The 21,687-nt window shown below is 42.2% G+C and overlaps 1 protein-coding gene across 3 annotated transcripts in view; it reads right to left on the bottom strand.

Moving 5' to 3' along the window:
- Positions 1–272: 272 nt before the first annotated feature.
- The window catches only part of rhobtb2a (Rho related BTB domain containing 2a), a 46,871-nt gene continuing 25,456 nt past the window's right edge, over positions 273–21,687 (bottom strand). For all 3 annotated transcript variants that reach the window (XM_067413028.1, XM_067413030.1, XM_067413029.1), the window contains exons 8-10: positions 21,218–21,306; positions 20,146–20,251; positions 273–6,568 (exon numbers count right to left, since the gene is read on the bottom strand). In XM_067413028.1, the coding sequence (XP_067269129.1) occupies positions 6,360–6,568; positions 20,146–20,251; positions 21,218–21,306 (404 nt within the window). In that variant the 3' untranslated portion in view covers positions 273–6,359. The remainder of the gene's footprint in view (positions 6,569–20,145; positions 20,252–21,217; positions 21,307–21,687) is intronic.

The following is a 21,687-nucleotide window of genomic DNA, read 5'->3' as shown; positions in this document are numbered from 1 at the left end:
GTTTTTTTTTTTTTCGAGGGCTCCTAAAATGACACTATAGACCCTAAGGAAACACCAACACCGTGCTAAATTTGGTGCTTTTATCACCTTGTAAACAGTATTCTCACTATGCCACTGGACTATTGGGAAACTTTGGGCAACTATCCCTTTAAATCAAGATGCATTTACTAGATAAGTAAAATGGCATAACATATTTTTAATTTTATGGGACTTAGGCTTAGTGGAATGATATTCATGGGAACAAACAAACAGATAAATAAATACAAAATGCAAACTGCTATTTGTGTTTATTAAACACTATTTACACATTTCATGAATACATGCTGCAGGTTTCCTGAAAATACAAATTCCCCCCAATAACTCATGGAAATGATGCCTGTTTCCCATACAAATAGTCAACGCCAGGCTTCTAAATACCAATAGAACATTCAAGTTTTTCGTTCAGTCATTTGATTTCAAGGCTTTCGTGGCTTCTTTGCTGCACTGGCCCTACATTGTTGTAACTGTGCAGCAAAAAGAACATCTGGTGCTGCTGACACTCTGGTTTGTGCTTCTTTGCAGTGGTGGCACTAGAGCTCATTGAAATAGGATTTAAAGCAATTATTTTTAATGATTTTATGACATTCTTAAATTACACAAAGAGGCCTATATTTTTCTGCTTTACCCCTGATTATGTATCTTATCCGAGAGTAAAATAAAAATATAAGACATGACACGAACACCATTTGGAAGTGCATGATTACTTTGGAGGGCACTATACAGTACACATTATATTATGCTGCATAGTGCACATTTGTCCCCAAAAGAGAGAGAAAAAAAGAACAAATATAAAAGTATATGTATGTATTTATGTATGTATGTATATAATCTTTAACTAAAATGTTAGTCTATTTTGCACATAGCATGTCAATGTAGTCAATATTTAAAAATCCTCACCTAACTCATCATTTTTCATTTCAGCACACACTTTGTATCATTGCATTCAATATTCTTCATCTGTAAATGGAAACAGTATGATGTCACGTTCACAGAACACCGAGACAATACAGAGAGAATCACAAGGTAATAATGGGCTAGCAAAGTAGACGAATAAACCCTCTTTACCAAACAAACAATATGACAGATTTTACACATTATGCACCATTTTTGGTGTACACATATAACACATATAATACATAAAAGATATCATTACATTTCAAATACGTCTCTCCTTGTGTACTTTACATTAAGGCATTGGGTATCTTCTCTGCAGCAACAGATTAGGAACACACTGTTCTAAGTTACTTCTTACCTGATTTACAACTTAATTTTGCTTGCAGAGAGTTTCTACAGTCTGAATAGAGTAAACCTAGGATGGTTAAAACCCATAAGAAAGAAAAATCCCAAGAAGAATCTCAGTTGTTCCTCCTATACATAGACAGTAGATTGAAATCTAAAATTCTGCTTAAAGGCAAACTATGCAAGATTGTTTTATCAAAATATCCAAAAGCCACTAGAACAATGTTATATTTGTTGACTTGAGTACTTATATTATCCTAAAAACATCCAGCAATTTTTAAATCCAGACAAATCATGCATTTTAACCAGGAATCAGACTGTGTCCGTGCGTCACTTGTCAATTACGTTATATCCACGCTACCCTTGATTTCCGTTAAAACCACGGAAACACCAAAGACACTTTAATATAGTATGTGTTTAATTAGACATGTGAGCAACTATTTGGATTAATAGTTCAGGGGGGGTTATGGTGTGTGTGTGTTTTTTCCCCCCAGGGATTGGCCCCTTAGTTCCAGTTAAAGGAACTCTTAATGCTTCATCATACCAAGACATTTTTGACAATTTCATGCTCCCAACTTTGTGGGAAAAGTTTAGGGATTTGGGGAAAATCACATATGCCACGTTTCCACCGCAGGACCTTTACCCAGAAACAAGGAACTTTGGGGTGGTACTCGTGTGATTTGGCTGCAGGAACCAGGGACTAAATGAAGTTCCAGGGAAATATTTCCCCCTCCAAACGGCCCTGCTCGCGAGGTAGTACTTTTTCAAAGTTCTGGAACTTTCGAGGGCGGGACTTGGGCGCTGAACATGCTGATTGGTTTAGCATTTTATTTCAACCGCCATTTTTAAAAAGTCTTTTGCGAGGTTCGGTCTACGTTCAGTAAATATCAGTCTTGCTCTCTGTCTGATGGCGCGCGTTCGTCTCAGCCATCTCACGTGCAATGTCCGTAATAGCTGATAATAATAAACATTGTCATTTTAAATCTAGCTTTACGAGCTTTCTGAATATGCTGCATGCTGCTGAATCTGCATATTAGTGCTCTTTTCTGTCGTTGTTAATTTCCTCTAGCGTATATTGTCCCAGGCAGTTTTTATTTTAACTGCACCTGCCAGAAGAATTAATTTTTTTCTGAGATGTTTATTACACTTTACAACAAATAAATAGCTTATATAATACTGCATTAGTCCTGGTGGCCGTTAAGAGTTGCTATGGCTACAGTAAACACATTCCAGCTGCTGGAGAAAACAGCGTTGACATTTTTGATGCGGCAGACAAACTGCATGTCACGAAATGATTGCGATTGAAAGTCATCACATGTAAACACGATCGGTTTAGATAACGTCTCATGTAAACAGGCCACTAAATCTTTCAATCGGTACACACAAAAATGATTACTGTCCGTCACGCGCAGTCCTACATCGCCGGACTAATTTTCCTAATCTTCTCGGAACTTTAGATCGCGGTGGAAACGCAGACAGTTGCAGGTTTGGGGGGGAGAAAAGTTTCTGTAAAAAAGTTCCTGGTACAAATTGTTCCGGGTAATTTTGGTGGAAACGGGGCTATAGTGTGCCTTTAAGGTTCTGGCATCTTAGGAATTCTGGGAGAAACATCTGAGATATTTGAGTTGATATTTAAATGCGTCAAACTCCATAATGCCTAAAAAGGTATCTGAGTAATGCATTCTGGGAAGATGAAAATGTAGCATATACAGTATCACATGACACCTGTCATATCTCAGTACATTCGTACCATCACTTTCACTTTGATTTATATAATAGTGTTAATGTTATTATATGGCCTACTCAGAACTTTAAAATGCATCATATGCTCACAGGCTGTTGTGATTGTCTGTGAACTGTGCACCACACTTAAACTCTTGTCTTTATAAGATGATATATATAATGCATGATCCGTCCATTTCCAAATAACCTTCAAATTCCTTGAATCACTTTCGAATAAAACATCTTCACACTTCATCGTTATATGTTAATGACAAGAGTCAGCAAATGTTCCTGAGTGCTATTACAAATACTTAGTAAGATACTGAAAAGTCTTCGCTTGCCCCCACCAGAGGAATTAACAGTTCATTGTGTGTTTTATAATGGAAGGAACTCAATCACTATCATTCTGGATCTACATTCAAAGCACAGCGTAGCACATACAAATATTTTGGGGTTTCTAAATAAAAAACAATCCTCCACATTCCCTTGGCGCCAGATACAACAGCCTCGCACGTGCAGGTCAGCTCTTATTAAAGCAGAAAAAACATTCTCTAATATTAATTGGTTAACAACCGCAGAAAATGCATAGCAGATTGCCTTTTACTCTCCGTAGGGTAATTTATTAATCTTTTTTTCACCATAGAAGTCAATCTTGTGCTATAAAAACTTTATATATATAGTCATTCTATATTTAAGGTGCTATTCGCTTCTATAACTATCGCATGTGATTGATCAGAAACACCCAAATCGCAAAGGGTTTAAGTCTATATGAACCATGCTTGTGAGGTTTCCTCTCCTATCGGGAGGTAATGCACCTTAAATAGTAAAACTGCTTTGCATTGCATTATTCAATTGGAAGTATTTTTTTCCTTAGTACATTATAGTATTAGAATAGTCATATAAATACCTTTTTCCCTAAGTCACTACTAGTTATGTTATTATTTTAAAGATCCTAAAGTGTCCCCTAGAATGGGATGCTGAAATATAGCAGATGTAGGAAACACTCTACAACTACTTAAATGTAACATGCATCATGGGATGGCCACAGGCCTGCCCGTGAAACTCATCCAAAAGCTATTTGGAAACATTTAAAACTGTATTTCTTGTGTGGATTGATTTCATCCACCGTATGAAGCAAATGTGAGCTTACTTTGGTAAAGACAGCAGCTAGTGCCCACACTTTGAATATCAGTGGTGTTCAGGCACTCTTTAGATTCCCTGTAGAGAAGCCCAGCGTGACCGCTCACCTGGGATCTTGTTTTGAAGTGTCTGGTTATAAGATTACAGGTTGTTGCCGTTTTCCATAATATTGTTATCGAGACAAAAATGCAGCTATCAGGAGGCAATCTTGATGTAAACCTGAACTTCATCTTGTGATAGCACAAACACGTGACATTACGTCAGTAAATGCTGATTTTGTGTAAGCCCATAATCATTTGAATGCCTGTTTCCATCTGCATTCTTGTCAGCTGATAACATATGAGGTTAGAATTATTATGAGGAAATACTAAAAATATACACCACAGTGTGCAGGAAACACAAATAGTCTTAAAGTTTTTGTCTGTTGTGCACCAGTAACATTCAGCCTGAACATTCTTGAAGAGCAGGACTAAAAGCACATTAATAAAGTGACAAAATGGGTTCAAAACTTGTTAATCCCCATCGACCGGTATAATGTTTATCACCACAGAAAATACACAACCATCTGTACGTTTTTTGAAAGATGTTTCATGCGTTTACCAAGGCTGCGCTTATTTATACGATGGGAATTGTGAAATATTACAATGTAAAATAATTTGTTTTCATATTAATACATTTTAAAACGTAATGTATTCCTGTGATCAAAGCTGAATTGTCAGCATCATTACTCCAGTCTTCAGTGTCACATGATCCTTCAGAAGTCATTCTAATACGCTAAGAAAAAATATTAATATTACGGTTGAAAACAGTTGTGCTGCTTAATATTTTTTACATACTTTTTTAATGGATGGAAAGTTAAAATAAACAGCATTTTTTGAAATAGAAATATTCTGTAATATTATGAATATATTTTACGGTCACTTTTGATCTTACCGAATAATGCTATTAATATCTTTCACAGTTTTAGTGCACTTAAACCCGCCCCTTCCTTACAACGGCATTTAAACGTACGCACTCTGATCTGCCTCTATCCAGTCAATAACCGATGGATAGAACAAAGTCCCCGTCCTACATGAGGTGTAGGAAACATCTCTCACTACTTCCTTTTCGTCCCAACCTTAAAGGGATAGATCACCCTAAAAATTAAAATTCCATCACCAGTTACTCACCCTTGTGTTGTTCCAAACCTGTATGAATTTCTTTCTTCTGCTTACACGAAAATATATTTTGAAGAATATGGGTAATCAAACCCCATTGACTCACATAGTATTTTCTTTATCTCCATACTATGGAAGTCAATGGCGTCCATCAGCTGTTTGGTTACCCATATTCTTCATAATATATATATTTTTTGTGTGTTGAGCAGAATAAAGAAACAACATGAGGGTAAGTATATAATGACAGAATTTTCCTTTTTGGGTGAACTATCCCTTTAAGTCCTGTGGCTATACATTCTTCATACAGTGTGCATTTTATTGTTTATTGCTCGGCCCTGTGCACGTCCATGGTAAATGTGTTTTCTTTTCCGTGGTAATTGACATTATGCCATAGATAATGTGTGTGGAGTTAAATCCCTACGTAGCCCTCCACATCCATCAACCTTTAAATGTCACATTGATAATACCTTTAGATGTTGAACGGTGAACACCATTTGAATATTGAGAACGTCGGTCTGTTGAAGTGGTTTGCATGTAGACTGCCAAAACACTGAGAAATTCATGTTTGGCATGTTTGCTGGTTGCTCTAAAATGTTCCTGTGTTTTTCTAATTTAGAGCTGGAAAGCACTTATTAACATTTTAAGTTATGAATATGTGCAGTCCTTCCATTTTTCTATACAGATGAAGATATGTAGATTTTGATGGTTATATTTGGGAAACCGATGCAGAGTGTAGATTTTCTTTACACGGGAAATTGAGCAGCATTCTACCAACGCAGGATATGATGCCACAACAGGAGATCAAAGCTGATTTGATGAAAATCCAACCAGTAAAGTAGAGAAACTCAAAGTGCTTTTAGTCAAAGGCTTGTGTTGCTTTGACTTACGTTCTCCATCCTATTTCATTTTTGCTTGTTCTTCAGCAGCTAAAAGCAGGGCTTGGGCATTTCGCTCAACAGAAAACAGGTAATCTTGTAGAGTTGAAAAAGGCTATCATTCCTTGTTGTGTGTTTATATCCCACATTTAGGGCTGTTAGGTGGATTGTGCACCCTGAGGGCCAATCAGATGACTGCAGAGGAACCAGAAGAAGACGGAGAACTGGAACAAGGTGAAGATGGAAGATGCCAAAAGAGCCACTTGCGTTTACACTGACGCTTCTGGTACAAGTAATCTTCTTTCTCACGCTCCTTACGAGCCCGCTGATAGTGATCTTCTTCCTTTAGATACCACACGGGAGGCCAGCGATGTTTCTCAAAGTGCTCCTGGTTTTCTGCAAAACAGAATGAGTCCGCCACACTTGCTTAATGCAAACCAAATGTCAATTATGAGATAAGGGATGCCCAACACAATGCAAGATGCTTTGCTTTTTAGAAAAAATAGCCTGAAATATCTAAAACAAGATAAATGTAAACTATAAACTACGAAGCAATAGTATTTGGTCAGATTTTTTAAAATGTTTTTGAAGAAATTAATTTGACAGTAAAAAAAAAAAACAGTAATTATAGTGATTTTTTTCTCCAAAAAGTTATATAAAATAAAATAGTTTTTTTTCTTCTTTTTTTTCTGGTTTTTGCTCCTCTGAGTAATATCAAAATCTTTGTATTTAGGGCACTTTTTGCGTTTTCTTCACCTCTTCATGACGGATCGCTTTCTGTACTCCTCAGTTGTAAGTCGCTTTGGATAAAATGTAAATTTAAATGTAATGAAATATTATTACCGTTTAAAAAAAACTGTTTTCAATTTTAATATACTTTAAAATGTAATATATTCCTGTGATGGCAAAGCTGCATTTTCAGCATCATTACTCCAGTCTTCAGTGTCACATGATCCTTCAGCAATCATTCTAATATGAGGATTTGCTGCTCAAAAATGTCTCGGTTACTGTAACCTTTATTTCCTGACGGAGAGAGCGAGACGTGATGTCAGCATTGTAGCAGAAGGAACATTATGTCTTGTTCCGGAGGTTACATCAGTAACCGAGACATTCCCTATCTATAAATCACTTTGACGTGGTGCCGATAACTGACACTAGGGGTCCCACGGGGTAAAGGCCACAATGTGTATAACATACTGTAAGATGTTAGGTTTTGGTGTTGCAGATGTTGGTAACCTACCACGTGCATTATCGTAACATACCCAACGCCCCACATAAGCTGTGTAGTCCTTCGTACCTCGCAGGGACAAAGAGAGAATAAGTAGCTTCAGCCGGGAATAGGTCGCTTCAGCCAGTCTTTTGACCTTTTCTGTTTTTTGTTCTTTTTTTGAACATTCACAGCTGTGAAGATCCGAGGAAGCGCTGGGGAAGTTTACTTTTTCCATGCAGAAAAGAAACATTATAGAGACCACATCCTTTCCAAAGAGAGGTTAACATGTGGCAAATACATCTCATGGACTTACCCATTGGGAAGTAGAACACATAGAAAGAAGCCTCTTACCTGAAGAGGCAGAAACTTCTTAGAATGCATCGTATTGTTTCCATGGCAACGCATGCTTCTTACATCACATGACACAGCAGCCGCAAAAGCGCTGTATGACAACTCAGAGCATCAGCGTGTTTTTGCAGCTACTTATGCACATTGAAATGTCTTAAACCTAAAATAAACATGATGTGGTTGAAAACAGTGAATCGTTGTGATATGTGATGAGCGTGAATGTGTGTCTAGCTCAGTGCCAGCCAAAGTGCGAAAGCGCGTTTGATGGCAACGAAATGAGTGACCGAAATCTGCGTTCTGATTTGGTCTGGTACATACTGGTTGTATAGGTACCGGTGCTATATTAGCACCGGGTTTCGGTACCCAACCCTACTGGCGGCAGAGACTGAGCTATGCCTAGGGGAAGGTTTGCCGTCAGGGAAACCATATCATAGAGGACACCTCATATGGAGTTACCGTGAGGGTACCACTACTTAAGGAGCACTTAGCTCCAGTACACAGGCTGACCTGAAGAGGCATGCATTACGAGTATGGGCCTGGGCCTGGCATTGAACTCCTCCACCAAACTCAACTGCCGCAGGGTGCTGTAAAGTAAGATACATCCAGTTTTCACCGGCCCAGGGAACTCACATGGACAAAGAAGCGCACGTTATCACCTCAGGTAGGGGAAAGGCACTATATAAATATATATAAGGCCCCCTATACAGACTAGGCTATTAAAAGAGATGCTTCCAGAGGTCATAGATCCTCTGCTTAATATTAATAATTCATCCTTGACATTAGGATATGTACTGAAAACTTTTAAGTTGGCTATAATTAAACCGTTAATATTAAAAAAACGCAACTTGTCCTAAAGAATTAGTCAATTACAGGCCAATCTCGAATCTACCGTTTTTATCAAAAATACTAGAAAAGGTGTCTTGACAATTATTTTCCTTTTTAGAAAGAAATGGTATATGTGAGGATTTCCAGTCAGGATTTAGACCGTATCATAGTACTGAGACTGATTAGAGTTAGAGTTAGATTTAGAGTTACAAATGATTTACTCTCATCATCTGATCTTGGTTGTATCTCTCTATTAGTGTTACGCGATCTTAGCGCTGCATTCGATATTATTGATCACAATATTCTTGTGAATAGAATCAAAAATTATGTTGGCATTAGTGGAATTGCATTGGCATGGTTTAAATCATTATTATCTGACCGTTATCAGTTTGTAGCAGTAAATGAAGAGATGTCACACCGATCACAAGTTCAGTATGGGGTACCGCAAGGCTCAGTGTTAGGACCGCTGCTCTTCACCCTGTATATGCTACCACTGGGAGATATCATTAGGAAGCATGGTGTTAGTTTTCATTGTTATGCTGACGATACTCAGCTCTATATTTCCTCACGCCCTGACGAAACTTACCAATTCACAAGATTAACGGAATGCATAGCTGATATAAAAAATTGGATGATTAGTAATTTCCTGCAACTTAATTCAGATAAAACTGAATTTTTAATTATTGGACAGAAAAGCTCCACAAGTAGTAACCGAGAATACTGTCTAACACTTGATGACTGCTCTGTCAAGAGCTCGTCGTCAGTGAGGAACCTGGGTGTGCTCTTTGATACCAATCTTTCATTTGAAAGCCACATTTCTAGCATCTGTAAAACCGCATTCTACCATCTTAAAAATATATCTAAATTACGGCACATGCTTTCAATGCAAAATGCTGAACAGTTAGTACATGCGTTCATGAGCTCAAGGACATAAACAAATAATGTTTTATAATTGTTAATAAACAAACTCCAGCTGGTCCAAAATGCAGCAGCTAGAGTTCTTACTAGAACCAGGAAGTATGATCATACTAGTCCAGTTCTGTCAACACTGCACTGGCTCCCTATTAAACATCGCATACATTTTAAAATCTTGCCTATTACTTACAAAGCACTAAATGGTTTAGCTCTCCAGTACTTAAGCGAGCTCTTAACTCATTATACTCCATTACGTCTATTGCGGTCTCAAAACTCTGGCCAGTTGATAATACCTAGAATATCTAAATCAACTGCAGGCGGTCGATCCTTTTCCTATTTAGCACCTAAACTCTGGAACAGTCTTCCTAGCATTGTTTGGGAGGCAAACACACTCTGTCAGTTTAAGGCTGCAACATACTCCGCAAGAACACAGAAAAAAGTTCTCGCTCCCAGGGCTGCAAGAATAAATTACATAATTTTGTTCTCGCAGCCCAGGTTTGGGAGTTCTCGCAGCTTGTTCTCGACACATCGCCTGAGCAGAACTTTGTTCTTGTCTGAGAACTATTGTGTGATTGGTTATACATTTAAAGTGGGCGTGGTTAAGGCAGAGAAACGCAGATGATCTGCACCTGCTTTTCTTGTGAAGTATAGAATGTACTGCCAGGACGAACTTTGTTCTTGTTCTTACCACCTCGAGAAAACAAATTTCTTTGTTCTTGCAGAGTATGTTCCTAAGCCTTCTCCACTAGAGACAAAGTGAATTTACAAGATTCTAGGACAATTCTGCAAGGTGGTGTTGCCCTCAGATCACCCTAAGCGCTAGCAAGCACAGCCTTGTGTATTGCAGAATAACCGGGACGAGGAGCAGCTGAGGTGACTCTTTTTACTAGAAAACTGTCATGATCACAGCAGTGCCATGGTCATGTTCTCACGGTGAAGATATGAACCTTCCGCGAACGCCATCTCTGCGTGTGTGCGACAAAAAAATGTAAGACAAAGATTGTGGCTATCCGAGAATGATTTTGACCGCTCCCAGAAACACACAGGCGGAAACGCCTCTTTAAAAAGATGCTCTCTCTGCACTTATCCATGTGAGGCGTGGAGAGAGGCCGCTGTACTGTGCCGTGACACCAGCAATCCTTCTCAAACGAGGTTGGAATGAGGTCGTGTATAGATGACACTCGGCTCCTTTTATTCCCGCATGTCCAGGGGAGTGGCGCATGCAAATTCCACTTGCCAAATTTCATTGGCCTTTTCTCAAACTATCAGAGGTGATTGGGATTCCCAAGTATGACCCCTAGAGTCAGTCATCAACACCGTGTCGAAGTGACTGACAGATAGAGAACAGTTGTACCGTTTAATATTTTTTTAAAAGTGTGATACATTTTTTTAGGATTCTTTGATGAATTTAACATTTAAAAATTGAATAGTCTTTACTGTCAATTTTTATCAATTTAATGCATCCTTTCTGAATAAAAGTATGCATATCTTTCCAAAACAATTTTTCATGTTAGTGTATACAATATAAATTAATTTATTAAATATACACATTTTTTACAATATTAAGAATATATTTCAAGATTATACCTTGAAATATACAAACCAACAATCAAACAAACATACAAACAATCAAACAAACAAACAGTTACATTATTTACACACACTCCTATCAACCTAGGTGTATATGACATCCTTCTTTCAGACAAATAAAATCAGAGTTTTATTAAAAATGTCCTGGCTCTTCCAAGCTTTATGAATGCTTTTTGCTTCATAGCAGTTAATAGTTGTGTAGTTCCCTATATCGAGGGAACTCAACACTGCGTCGTCGAGTGACGACACTCTGGGAACGCCCCCAGCGTGACGGCTCTGAAGTATGAATGAAATCAGCCACCAATCCGATTGGTGCAACGTCGTGACGTAACCGGCGACGGCGTACACGGAAGCTATAAGAAGGCGCCGCCCCAAACAACAGACAGTCTTTGCTCTTCAGCGAGGCGCTCTGTGTGAATATTGTTTGTCTATTTACTGTTGTCTGTCTGAATATCAGTCCCTTTTTCGAATAAGCATGGCAAGCGAGCAATTTAGAAGGTGTGTTCATCCGTGCCCGCGCTTCATCACGGGCTCGGACACACACCAGCTGTGTGTGCAGTGTCTCGGAGCGCAGCACGCTCAGGCGGCGCTTGAGGGTGCCGCCTGCAGCGAGTGTGAGAGGCTGCCGCTCCGGGTGCTGCGCTCACGGCTGGCCGTCTTCACCGAAGGCGGTCAGGCTCGCGAGCCCCGTGGGTCTGGTCCCGCGTCTGTTGAGGCAGCGCGGCGGCGTAGATCCTGGGGCTCACAACTGGATCTCGCGACGGGAGGCGGGCATGCTGAGGCATCTTCCCAATCCTCGTCCGATGATTCAGACGCTCTTCCGCCTCGTGAGGAAGCCCGCGCTGCGGCTTCTTCCCACGAGGTTGATAACCCAGTGCTGATGCTGTCTGATTCAGAGGGATCAGATCAGTTCAGCCTGGAGGCGGGCGGAGTGCAGGTGAATTCACCTCTTCACTCTCCCGCTCAAGAAGAGCTGGTGGACGTGCTGACACGTGCTGTGGCCAAACTCAGTATCGACTGGCCACAGGAAGAGGTGGAAGTCCAGCCTGTGAGCAGGTTGGATGGACGCTTCTTCAAAAAGCGTGCTCAGCCGCCACGCAGGGGCTTGCCGTTTTTCCCGGATTTGCATAACGAGTTGTGCAAATCATGGGGAAAACCATACTCGTCGCGCCTATCGACACCCCCAGTTCTCGACTTCGGGTGTGTCGTGGGCGCGGCTGAGGCTGGTTATGGGACGCTGCCTCGCGTCGAGGAGGCGTTAGCGAGCTATCTGTCTCCTGAGGCAGCAGCGTCCCTGAAAGCCCCTGTCCGGCCCACCAAGCCATGCAGGGACACGTCGTCCCTGGTGGGCAGGGCGTATCGAGCGGCCGGTAGAGCTGGTAGTTGCCTGCACACCATGGCGGTACTGCAGGCGTACCAAGCTGAGCTCCTTAAAGAGCTAGATGAGGGAGAGGGTCCGTCTCCGGACGATATTACAGAGCTGCGGAAAGCTACCGACTTGTCTCTCCGCGTCACCAAAGAGACGGCCCGTGCTATCGGCCGCTCTATGGCTGGCATGGTGTGCGTGGAGAGGCACCTGTGGTTAAACCTGTCGGGGATGAAGGAGAAGGAGAAATCCTTCCTTCTGGATTCCCCGATAGCTCCTGTGGGTCTCTTCGGCGACGCAGTCAATAGCGTTGTCGAGAGATTCCAGGAGGTGAGGAAACAGTCGGCGGCTTTCCGGCAGTATCTCCCTCGCCGCCAGGGGCCTCCTGTAGCCAGCAGGGAGGTCTCTGGTGGCCAGTCCCGGCCCTCCACCAGCGCCCACAGACAGGCGCAAAAGGAGAGCGTCGCTTCCCGCGCCCCTCCCGAGGGAGCCTGGCAAAGGAGGCGACGTTCTCGCCAGAAGTCTTCTAAGCCGAAGGGCGACTTGAGGGAAGTCCTTCAGGCGAAGAAGGCTTCTGGCAAGCGGTCCTAGCTGCGGCAGGATCGCTCAGAGCTGGCCCTCCCGGGGGCGGACGACCGAGGTCGTTCCGAGCCCGCAGCTCTGGGGAAATCGATGTTGTGTTCCCGCCGTTAACAACGCTTCGGGCCTCATCGGTTTCCCGCGTACGTGCGCCGTCCCAGCCGCCTCGAAATCGACCTGCGGCGGGGCAGCGAATGCGTGCGCACACCGAAAATCCTCCCCGACTAAGCTCTGCCGGGTGGCCGCTTCAGGGGGTCGGGCAGGGGGTTCGGTGGGTACCAGAGACCAGCCTCGAGAGGCTGGTTCCCCTAGTAGAATATATCGGCGCATGGATGTGCCTCCCGAATATTTCTGCTTGGGTCCTGAGTACAGTGGGAAGGGGGTACAGATTGCAGTTCAGAGTTCCACCACCGAAGTTCAGCGGGGTGGTCTGGACTGTGGTCCCCCCGGCCCAGAGGCAGGTTATGGAACAAGAAGTGCAGTCTCTGCTGGTCAAGGGGGCGATAGAGAAAATCCCTCCGCCAGACAGGGAGTCGGGCTTTTACAGCCGTTTTTTCATTGTTCCCAAAAAGGGTGGAGGCTTACGTCCAATATTAGATCTGAGGTACTTGAATCGGTCTCTGAGGAGATTCAGGTTCAAGATGCTCACAATTCAAATGATCGTGAATCTGATCCAGTTTGAGGACTGGTTCGTCACGATAGATCTAAAGGACGCATATTTTCATGTCTCCATACTTCCTGCCCACAGGAAGTTCCTGAGGTTCGCTTTCGGGGGCGAAGCGTACCAATATCGGGTGCTTCCTTTCGGTCTAGCTCTTTCCCCTCGCACCTTCACGAAGTGCATGGATGCAGCTCTGGCCCCTATGAGGCTGCAGGGCATCCGTGTGCTGAATTACATCGACGACTGGCTCATTATGGCAAAGTCGCGCGAGATGGCGATTCGGCATCGAGATGTCGTTTTAGCCCATCTCAGGTGCTTGGGGCTGAGACTGAACACGGCCAAGAGCGTGTTGATACCCGCCCAGAGGACAACGTTCCTCGGGGTGGTATGGGACTCAACCTCGATGCGGGCGAGCATGTCTCCCGCACGGGTGGGTTCTATACTGGCGGAGGTCTCAGGGGTGAAGCTAGGCCACAGCCGCACTGTGAAGCAGTTTCAGAGACTGCTGGGACTCTTGGCAGCAGCATCCAACGTAATTCCGTTGGGTCTGCTATACATGAGGCCCCTCCAGTGGTGGCTAGGAACCAAGGGGTTTTCCTCGAGGGGAAAACCTTTCCGTATGATCAGGGTAACGCGCAGATGCCTTCGTTCCCTCGTTATATGGAAGGATCCGAGGTTCCTGTCCCAAGGGCCTGTGTTAGGAGCGTTATGTTGCAGGAAGATCCTTTCAACAGACGCCTCCCTCACGGGCTGGGGCGCGGTCATGGAAGGCCGGTTCATGAGGGGTTCGTGGGGACCCCAACATTCCTCCTGGCACATAAATTGCTTGGAAATGTTGGCGGTTTACAAAGCTTTGAGGAGCTTTCTCCCAGACCTTCACGGCCACCATGTCCTGATACGATCCGACAATACGTCGGTGGTATCGTATCTCAATCACCAGGGGGGTCTGAGGTCACGCCCACTATGCAGGTTGGCGCTTCAGATCCTCCTGTGGTCCCAGGGGAAACTGTCGTCTCTCAGAGCGATGTATGTCCCAGGGGACCAGAACCAGGGAGCAGATGTCCTGTCGAGGCAGGGGCTGAGGCCCGGGGAGTGGCGGCTCCACCCAGAGGTGGTGGAGGCCATGTGCAAGAGGTTCGGCCCAGTGGAAGTGGATCTGTTTGCTTCCGTAGAAACGACCCACTGCCCACTGTGGTTCAGCCTCAGGCCTCCGGCCCCGTTGGGGCTGGATGCCATGACACAGACGTGGCCGAGGCAGCGTCTGTACGCATTTCCCCCGATCGTTCTGCTCCCGGGAGTTCTAGAGCGAGTCCGCCGGGAGGGCGTCAGCCTCCTATTAGTGGCACCCCGGTGGCCGTCCCGAGCTTGGTTCTCCGACATTGTGGCACTTCTAGACGGAACCCCGTGGCAGGTCCCTCTGAGGAGGGACTTGCTGTCTCAGGCAGGGGGTGTGATTTTCCACCCCAGGCCAGAGTTGTGGAACCTCTGGGTCTGGCCTCTGAGGGGGCACAGTACCTAGAGGAGGGTCTGCCACAAGAGGTCGTTGAGACCATTCTCAGCTCTAGGGCTCCCTCTACGAGGAAACTGTATAGCCTAAAGTGGAATGTCTTCACTAGCTGGTGTAGAGAAAGGGGGGTGGACCCAGTTGACTGCGCAGTCGCTTCAGTACTGGAGTTCCTCCAAGACCGTTTCTCCGCTGGTTTGACCCCATCCACTCTGAAGGTGTATGTGGCAGCCATAGGGGCTTTCCACTCGCCTTTGGAAGGGGGCCCTTTGGGTAGACACCACTTGGTTGTGCGTTTTCTCCGTGGGGCTAGGAGATTGAGGCCTGCGGCTCATCCCAGAGTCCCGGCTTGGGACCTGGCAGTGGTTCTGGAAGGGTTGGCTGAGGCCCCCTTCGAACCATTGGAGTCGGCTGAGGCGAGAAATCTGACCCTGAAGGTAGCATTTCTCCTCGCCATCACTTCTCTGAGGAGAGTGGGGGACCTCCAGGCATTGGCGGTCACGCCTACTTGCTTGGAGTTTGCCCCGGGCGGGGTGAAAGCTATCTTGCATCCCAGACCGGGTTACGTGCCCAAGGTCCCATCTTCAGGGATGGGGTCAGTATTTCTTCAGGCTTTTCATCCTCCGCCTCACGCGACGGCAGAGGAAGCTAGGCTGCACCTGCTCTGTCCGGTTAGGGCATTGAGGATCTATCTAGACAGGTCGGCTCAATGGAGGAAATCGGACCAGCTTCTGGTGTGCTTTGGCCCCCCTAAGAAAGGGTTGCCTGCGGCGAGACAGACTATTAGTAACTGGATCGTGCAGGCGATAGCCACAGCTTATCGGGTGCGCAATATGCCTTCACCCATGGCCGTGAGGGCTCACTCTACGAGGGGCTTGGCCTCCTCGGTGGCCCTCCTTTCGGGAGCCTCACTTATTGAGATTTGTGAGGCGGCGGGTTGGGCTAATCCACACACCTTTATAAGATTTTATAAGCTGGACCTCCCGGCTACGCCGGGTGCTAGAGTGCTTGCGTCCTGAGTGTGCCTGGGCTCCAGCTTCACACCAGGATGGGCGTGTCTCGGTGTGGCATAGTGGGTATTGACGTTCCCAGAGTGTCGTCACTCGACGACGCAGTGTTGAGTTCCCTCGATATAGGGAACGTCTCGGGTTACTATTGTAACCCTTGTTCCCTGAGAGGGAACGAGACACTGCGTCTCGTCGCCACACCTACACGTAGAGCGCTCGCTTCATCGCAAAGGCTGTCTGTTGTTTGGGGCGGCGCCTTCTTATAGCTTCCGTGTACGCCGTCGCCGGTTACGTCACGACGTTGCACCAATCGGATTGGTGGCTGATTTCATTCATACTTCAGAGCCGTCACGCTGGGGGCGTTCCCAGAGTGTCGTCACTCGACGACGCAGTGTCTCGTTCCCTCTCAGGGAACAAGGGTTACAATAGTAACCCGAGACGTTTTTGAAGTCATAAAAGTGCATCTGCTCCACACGGCTCCGGGGGGTTAATAAAGGCCTTCTGAAGCAAAGTGGCGCGTTTGTGTGAGAAAAATATCCATATTTAAAACTTTATAGACTAAAATTACTAGATTCCGGCAGTCAGCGGAATGCAAGTCAACCTGCGCTGAAAGAGTAACCCAAAACAAAACACTGGTCATGATTTAGAGTCTGAAACGAGAATGTTTGAAGAGAAATGGCGGATGATTTCGATATAAGAGAAGAGGGGCTTAAGTCTGTTGCCCAGCCCAATCCGCAAGAGGTGTCAAACTTGTGATGCTTCTATACATCAAGGGTTACTCTTTTAACGCAAGTCGACTTGCGTACCGTTGGCGGCCAGAAGCTAGTTATTTTTCTTACACAAAGGTGCCACTTCGCCCCAGAAGGCTTTATTAAGAAATGACGAATGAGTAACAGGAACAGTGTTCAGGATCCATGAGTGCGGCAGTTGTTAAAGGGGCAGCAGTCATTTGTTATTCAAAGTCAAACTACAAAAAGACAAACGATCACACTGCTCTTGACTGATCAACTTGTGTAACTTTAATGGTTTTATATGAAACTATTTAATTTTTTGCAAAAAACATTATCCAATGTTATTTTAAATTTAATTAGCCACTTTGCATTTTTTAATTCAGTTTCTTACCTGAATGTTAGACCTACCTGAAAAAATAAAGCAGTCTATTTCATTTATATATTTTATTCTATTTTATTTCTTTGTGCTATTTTTTGTAATATGTTTATTTGTTCTTATTTTATATTACTGTTTAGTCGTCTTTTTAAATTCAATTTACCATTCGAAATCAAGCTTACTTGTGCTGTGTGTAAGCTATGCAACACAATTACCCCATTGTAAAAAATACATTGAGTTTTATTTGTGTGAGAGAATTTTAATAGTAATTGATCAATGTTTATATATGAGAAAAACCTTAAAAGCTTTACCATATAAAGTGATCTCTTCAGAAAAACTTTTTGATTGCCTAGACTTTCAAAAGACAGACAGACAAAAAAAAAAAAAAAAAAAAAAAAAAAATATATATATATATATATATATATATATATATATATATATATATATATATATATATATATATATATATATATATATATATATATATATATATATATATATATATATATATATATATATATATATATAAAATGTCTAATTGACAGGATATGCAGCGTTTTTCCCCCGTGGTATTGAAAATAGCATTGAATATCGATGTGACATGTTTTGACTCCACCCCTCAAAGAATCGGAATCGAGAATCGAAAAGAACCGTAATCGAAAGTAAGAATCGGAATCGGAATCAGAATCGTTCAAATCAAAACGATGCCCAACCCTAAGTATAACTCTGATTGTATTCGTCTAAAAGAAGAATGTCATCTACACCTAGGATGACTTGAAGGTGAATAAATCATGGGCTAATTAAAATTTTGGGGAGAACTAACCCTTTAAAGGTGCACTATGTAGTATTTTTGCAGTAAAATGCCCCAAAACCACTAGGCCAGTGTTATATATTTTGTTCAGTTGAGTACTTACAATATCCCAAATGTTTCCAACTATTTGTAAATTGTGAGAAAATTGCTATTTTAACTAAGGGCCGGGACGTGTCAGCATAGCGTTTGAGCGAGTCGCCTGTCAATCGGGTCATATCTGCGATACCCTCGGTATTATTCTGCAGAAGCGCTTTTCTCTTAGCAGTGTGAACATCTCACAGCAGTGCCGAGCAAACACACAGAGGAACATAATTTTAAACACACTTAAATGTATCTAATATGATGAAAAGAGACTTTACACTACAGTAACGTTAATAACCGCATCCATGAACATGATTTCTGCCCGAGTCCTATTTTCCACCAGCTGTGAGGTGAAGACCACATTTCCCAAAATACTGCGCTCACACTTGGCGTCATCAAAATACACCTTTGTTTACAATAGGCGCCCTCCAGTGGATGGAAAGTTGCATAGTGCCCCTTTAAAAAAGCCATTATTTGCTTAAAACCATTATTCCATTATTTAATGTCATATCTCAATATTTATTTTGAAGTTAACCCTTAAAGACCGAGACAGCCGCCCGCGGCTAAAAATAACTATCGTTCTAAAATGTTTAATAACTTTTAAACCGCAAATCCAATCTGTATGCTGTAAACTGCACCGTAAAGAGGAGAATCTCCGCTTTCCATAGGTATAATATGTTTCGCGATTGATCATTCAAAGGCTCCGTTGTCAGCATCGATGCGTCATCAAAATATGCAGCATTGACTAAAAATAACTATCGTTCTAAAATGTTTAATAACTTTTTAACCGCTAATCCAATCTGTATGCTGTAAACTGCACCATAAAGAGGAGTATCTCCGCTTTCCATAGGTATAATATGTCTCGCGATTGATCATTCAGAGGCTCCGTAGTCAGCGTGGATGCGTCATCAAAATATGCAGCATTGATTTGTCCAGGAAACACGTGGGTTGTTCCCCTGAGCCAAACAGAATTTTTTTTTTTTTTTATTAGTCCCACCCCCCTGTGCCCAGATTCGTTGAAACTTTCATCAACTCAACCAATAAACACAGTGTTTGGTCTTTTGAACCACGAATCACGTTTCTCTGAAAAATGAACGTGGGTGTGAATTTGCATGCATCATGCAACCAAACAGAAATAAACGCGTGCAAAGCGCTCTCTCTCAGAGCACAGCCTGTATATATCTCTATTGGTATGTAGTTTGTGTTTTACACATTTTCACTATTATATTTTCCTCAATTTGTGTTTGAAAATATTATGTGCAGAGAAGTTGAAATGTCCGTTTATGAAAATAGCCGCCCACATGTAAAAGTAGCCTCAGTATATTTTATTTCACGGTTTGTTGTCACAACTTGAGGTATTGTTTGCGTTTGTTTTTCATGCTCAAATTATAATATATTACTCTGAAGAAAAAATTTTGTTTCAGTATTGTTATTATATAACAATCTTTCTATTTACTTTATTACTTGAACTTTTTAGGACACATTATCAGTAAATAAAATACACCTGTGTTCACTCAAAAACCTAGAAACGCCTAGAATAATGTTATAATAAATGGCTATAACTTGCTGAGGGATTGTTACATGTAGACAAAATTTAATCTGGAAGTGTAAAACAACCAAGTCTAACTTTCTAAAGGAAAAAATCCAAACTTCATGAAGTTCTGTTCGAGTTCACAGCAAAAACATCACATTTTTGCTGCCATTTTTCTTGAAATTATATTAATTTAATCCATTCTCAGAATAAATAAATGTAAAATTGGGACATCAAATGAGCTAGATGGAAACTTCAGGTTCTCCTGTTTAAAATGATATATAGCACTTGATGCTAACTGCTAGAATGGGGGAGAAAAACAAAGAAAAGTAGAAGCACATCAGGCGCCCCAAAAATGTTCTAGGTCTTTAAGGGTTAAAATAAATGTAATATTTAAAGATTATAGCAGTTATACCGATCTTAAGGCTGTTCAATTACCTGTAGATTTGGCCTTCATGTCACGAGGGAATTTGTGACAGACTCTGTTGTAGTTGGTGCAGATGTGGTGAAGGCACCAATCAGTCATCTGATGAGAACAGTGGAACTAATGGGAACAATCACAAAGATGAGTGAAAAATCACAGATTTTGAAATGCTCCCCCTCTTGGACCCCTAACCACTCCTATATAAATCCTATTCATTTTGTTTTCAGGGATAACTAGGAGTTATTTTAGCAGGAAAGCCATGATAAAATGAGCTTGAGTAAACCGTTTTTGTGGTAAGTTTTAAGTTAATTGTTTGTTGTATGAAGTTTGTGTGTTTTGTTTCAATTATAAGCTGTTTATAAGTTTGTAAAAATTATTTTAGCTATATTTTATTATTTAAATATCTTGGTTTTCATATAGAGAAATGCACATTTCACTTGTTTAAGGCTTTGTATTAAATGTTTGTTTTGAATTTCAAATTATTAAATATAGTATATTTAAGTATTTAAGAGCTATTTGTAACAACAGGAAGGAAAGTAAGGATTAAGGAAATAATATCACAGCAAAATGGGAAACACTTTACAATAAAGTTAGACGTGTGTGTGTGAGTGTGTGTGTGTGTGTGTGTGTGTGTGTGTGTGTGTGTGTGTGTGTGTGTGTGTGTGTGTGAGCCTGTTTATGTGGTTTATGAGGACACAAATTTGTATAACTACATGGGTATTACACTGGTATTACACTATAAATGTGGTTTATGAGGACATATCAAATGTCCTCATAATTCAAATGGCCTTAAAAACATACTTAATGATGTTTTTTTGAGAAAGTAAAAATGCAGAATGTTTCCTGTGATGGGTAGGTTTAGGGGTAGGGGCAGTGTAGGGGGATAGAAAATACGGTTTGTACAGTATAAAAACCATTACGCCTATGGAGAGTCCCTGTAAACCACATAGACCAACATGTGTGTGTGTGTGTGTGTGTGTGTGTGTGTGTGTGTGTGTGTGTGTGTGTGTGTGTGTCTGTGTGTGTGTGTGTGTGTGTGTGTGTGTGTGTGTGTGTGTGTGTGTGTGTGTGTGTGTTTTCACTTACTTGGGCCATGTCTAGGTAAAGCAGAACATCTCCATCTATATCATCTCCCATCATAGCAGCCTCCGTCAGTACCGTCACAGTGTACAGCTCTACGACAGACACACAACACTCATAAAAACAATGGAATACATCCAAATTATTTTTTGGGTTGTGTTTTTTTATTTCCTTTGTTAATAAATAACTCAGTAACACTCTACAATTTGTTAACAATAGTTAATATTCCATTTGCTAACATTAGTTAATTGCTAAAGGGATAGTTCACTCAAAAATGAAAATGACCCCATGATTTAATTATCAAAGTTATATTAAAAAATGTCCTGGCTCTTCAAAGATTTATAATGGCAGTGAATGGCAGCCCAAAATTTAAAGCCCAAAAAAATGCATCCATTCATATAAAAACACTCCACACTCTTCCGGGGGTTAATAAAGGCCTTATGAAGCAAACCGATGGTTTTGTGAAAGAAAAATAT

Source organism: Pseudorasbora parva, chromosome 13 (genome assembly GCF_024679245.1).
Source record: "Pseudorasbora parva isolate DD20220531a chromosome 13, ASM2467924v1, whole genome shotgun sequence".
Lineage (NCBI taxonomy): Eukaryota > Metazoa > Chordata > Actinopteri > Cypriniformes > Gobionidae > Pseudorasbora > Pseudorasbora parva.
Note: the sequence above shows the minus strand (reverse complement) of the source record. Positions and strands in the feature narration are given on the sequence as shown.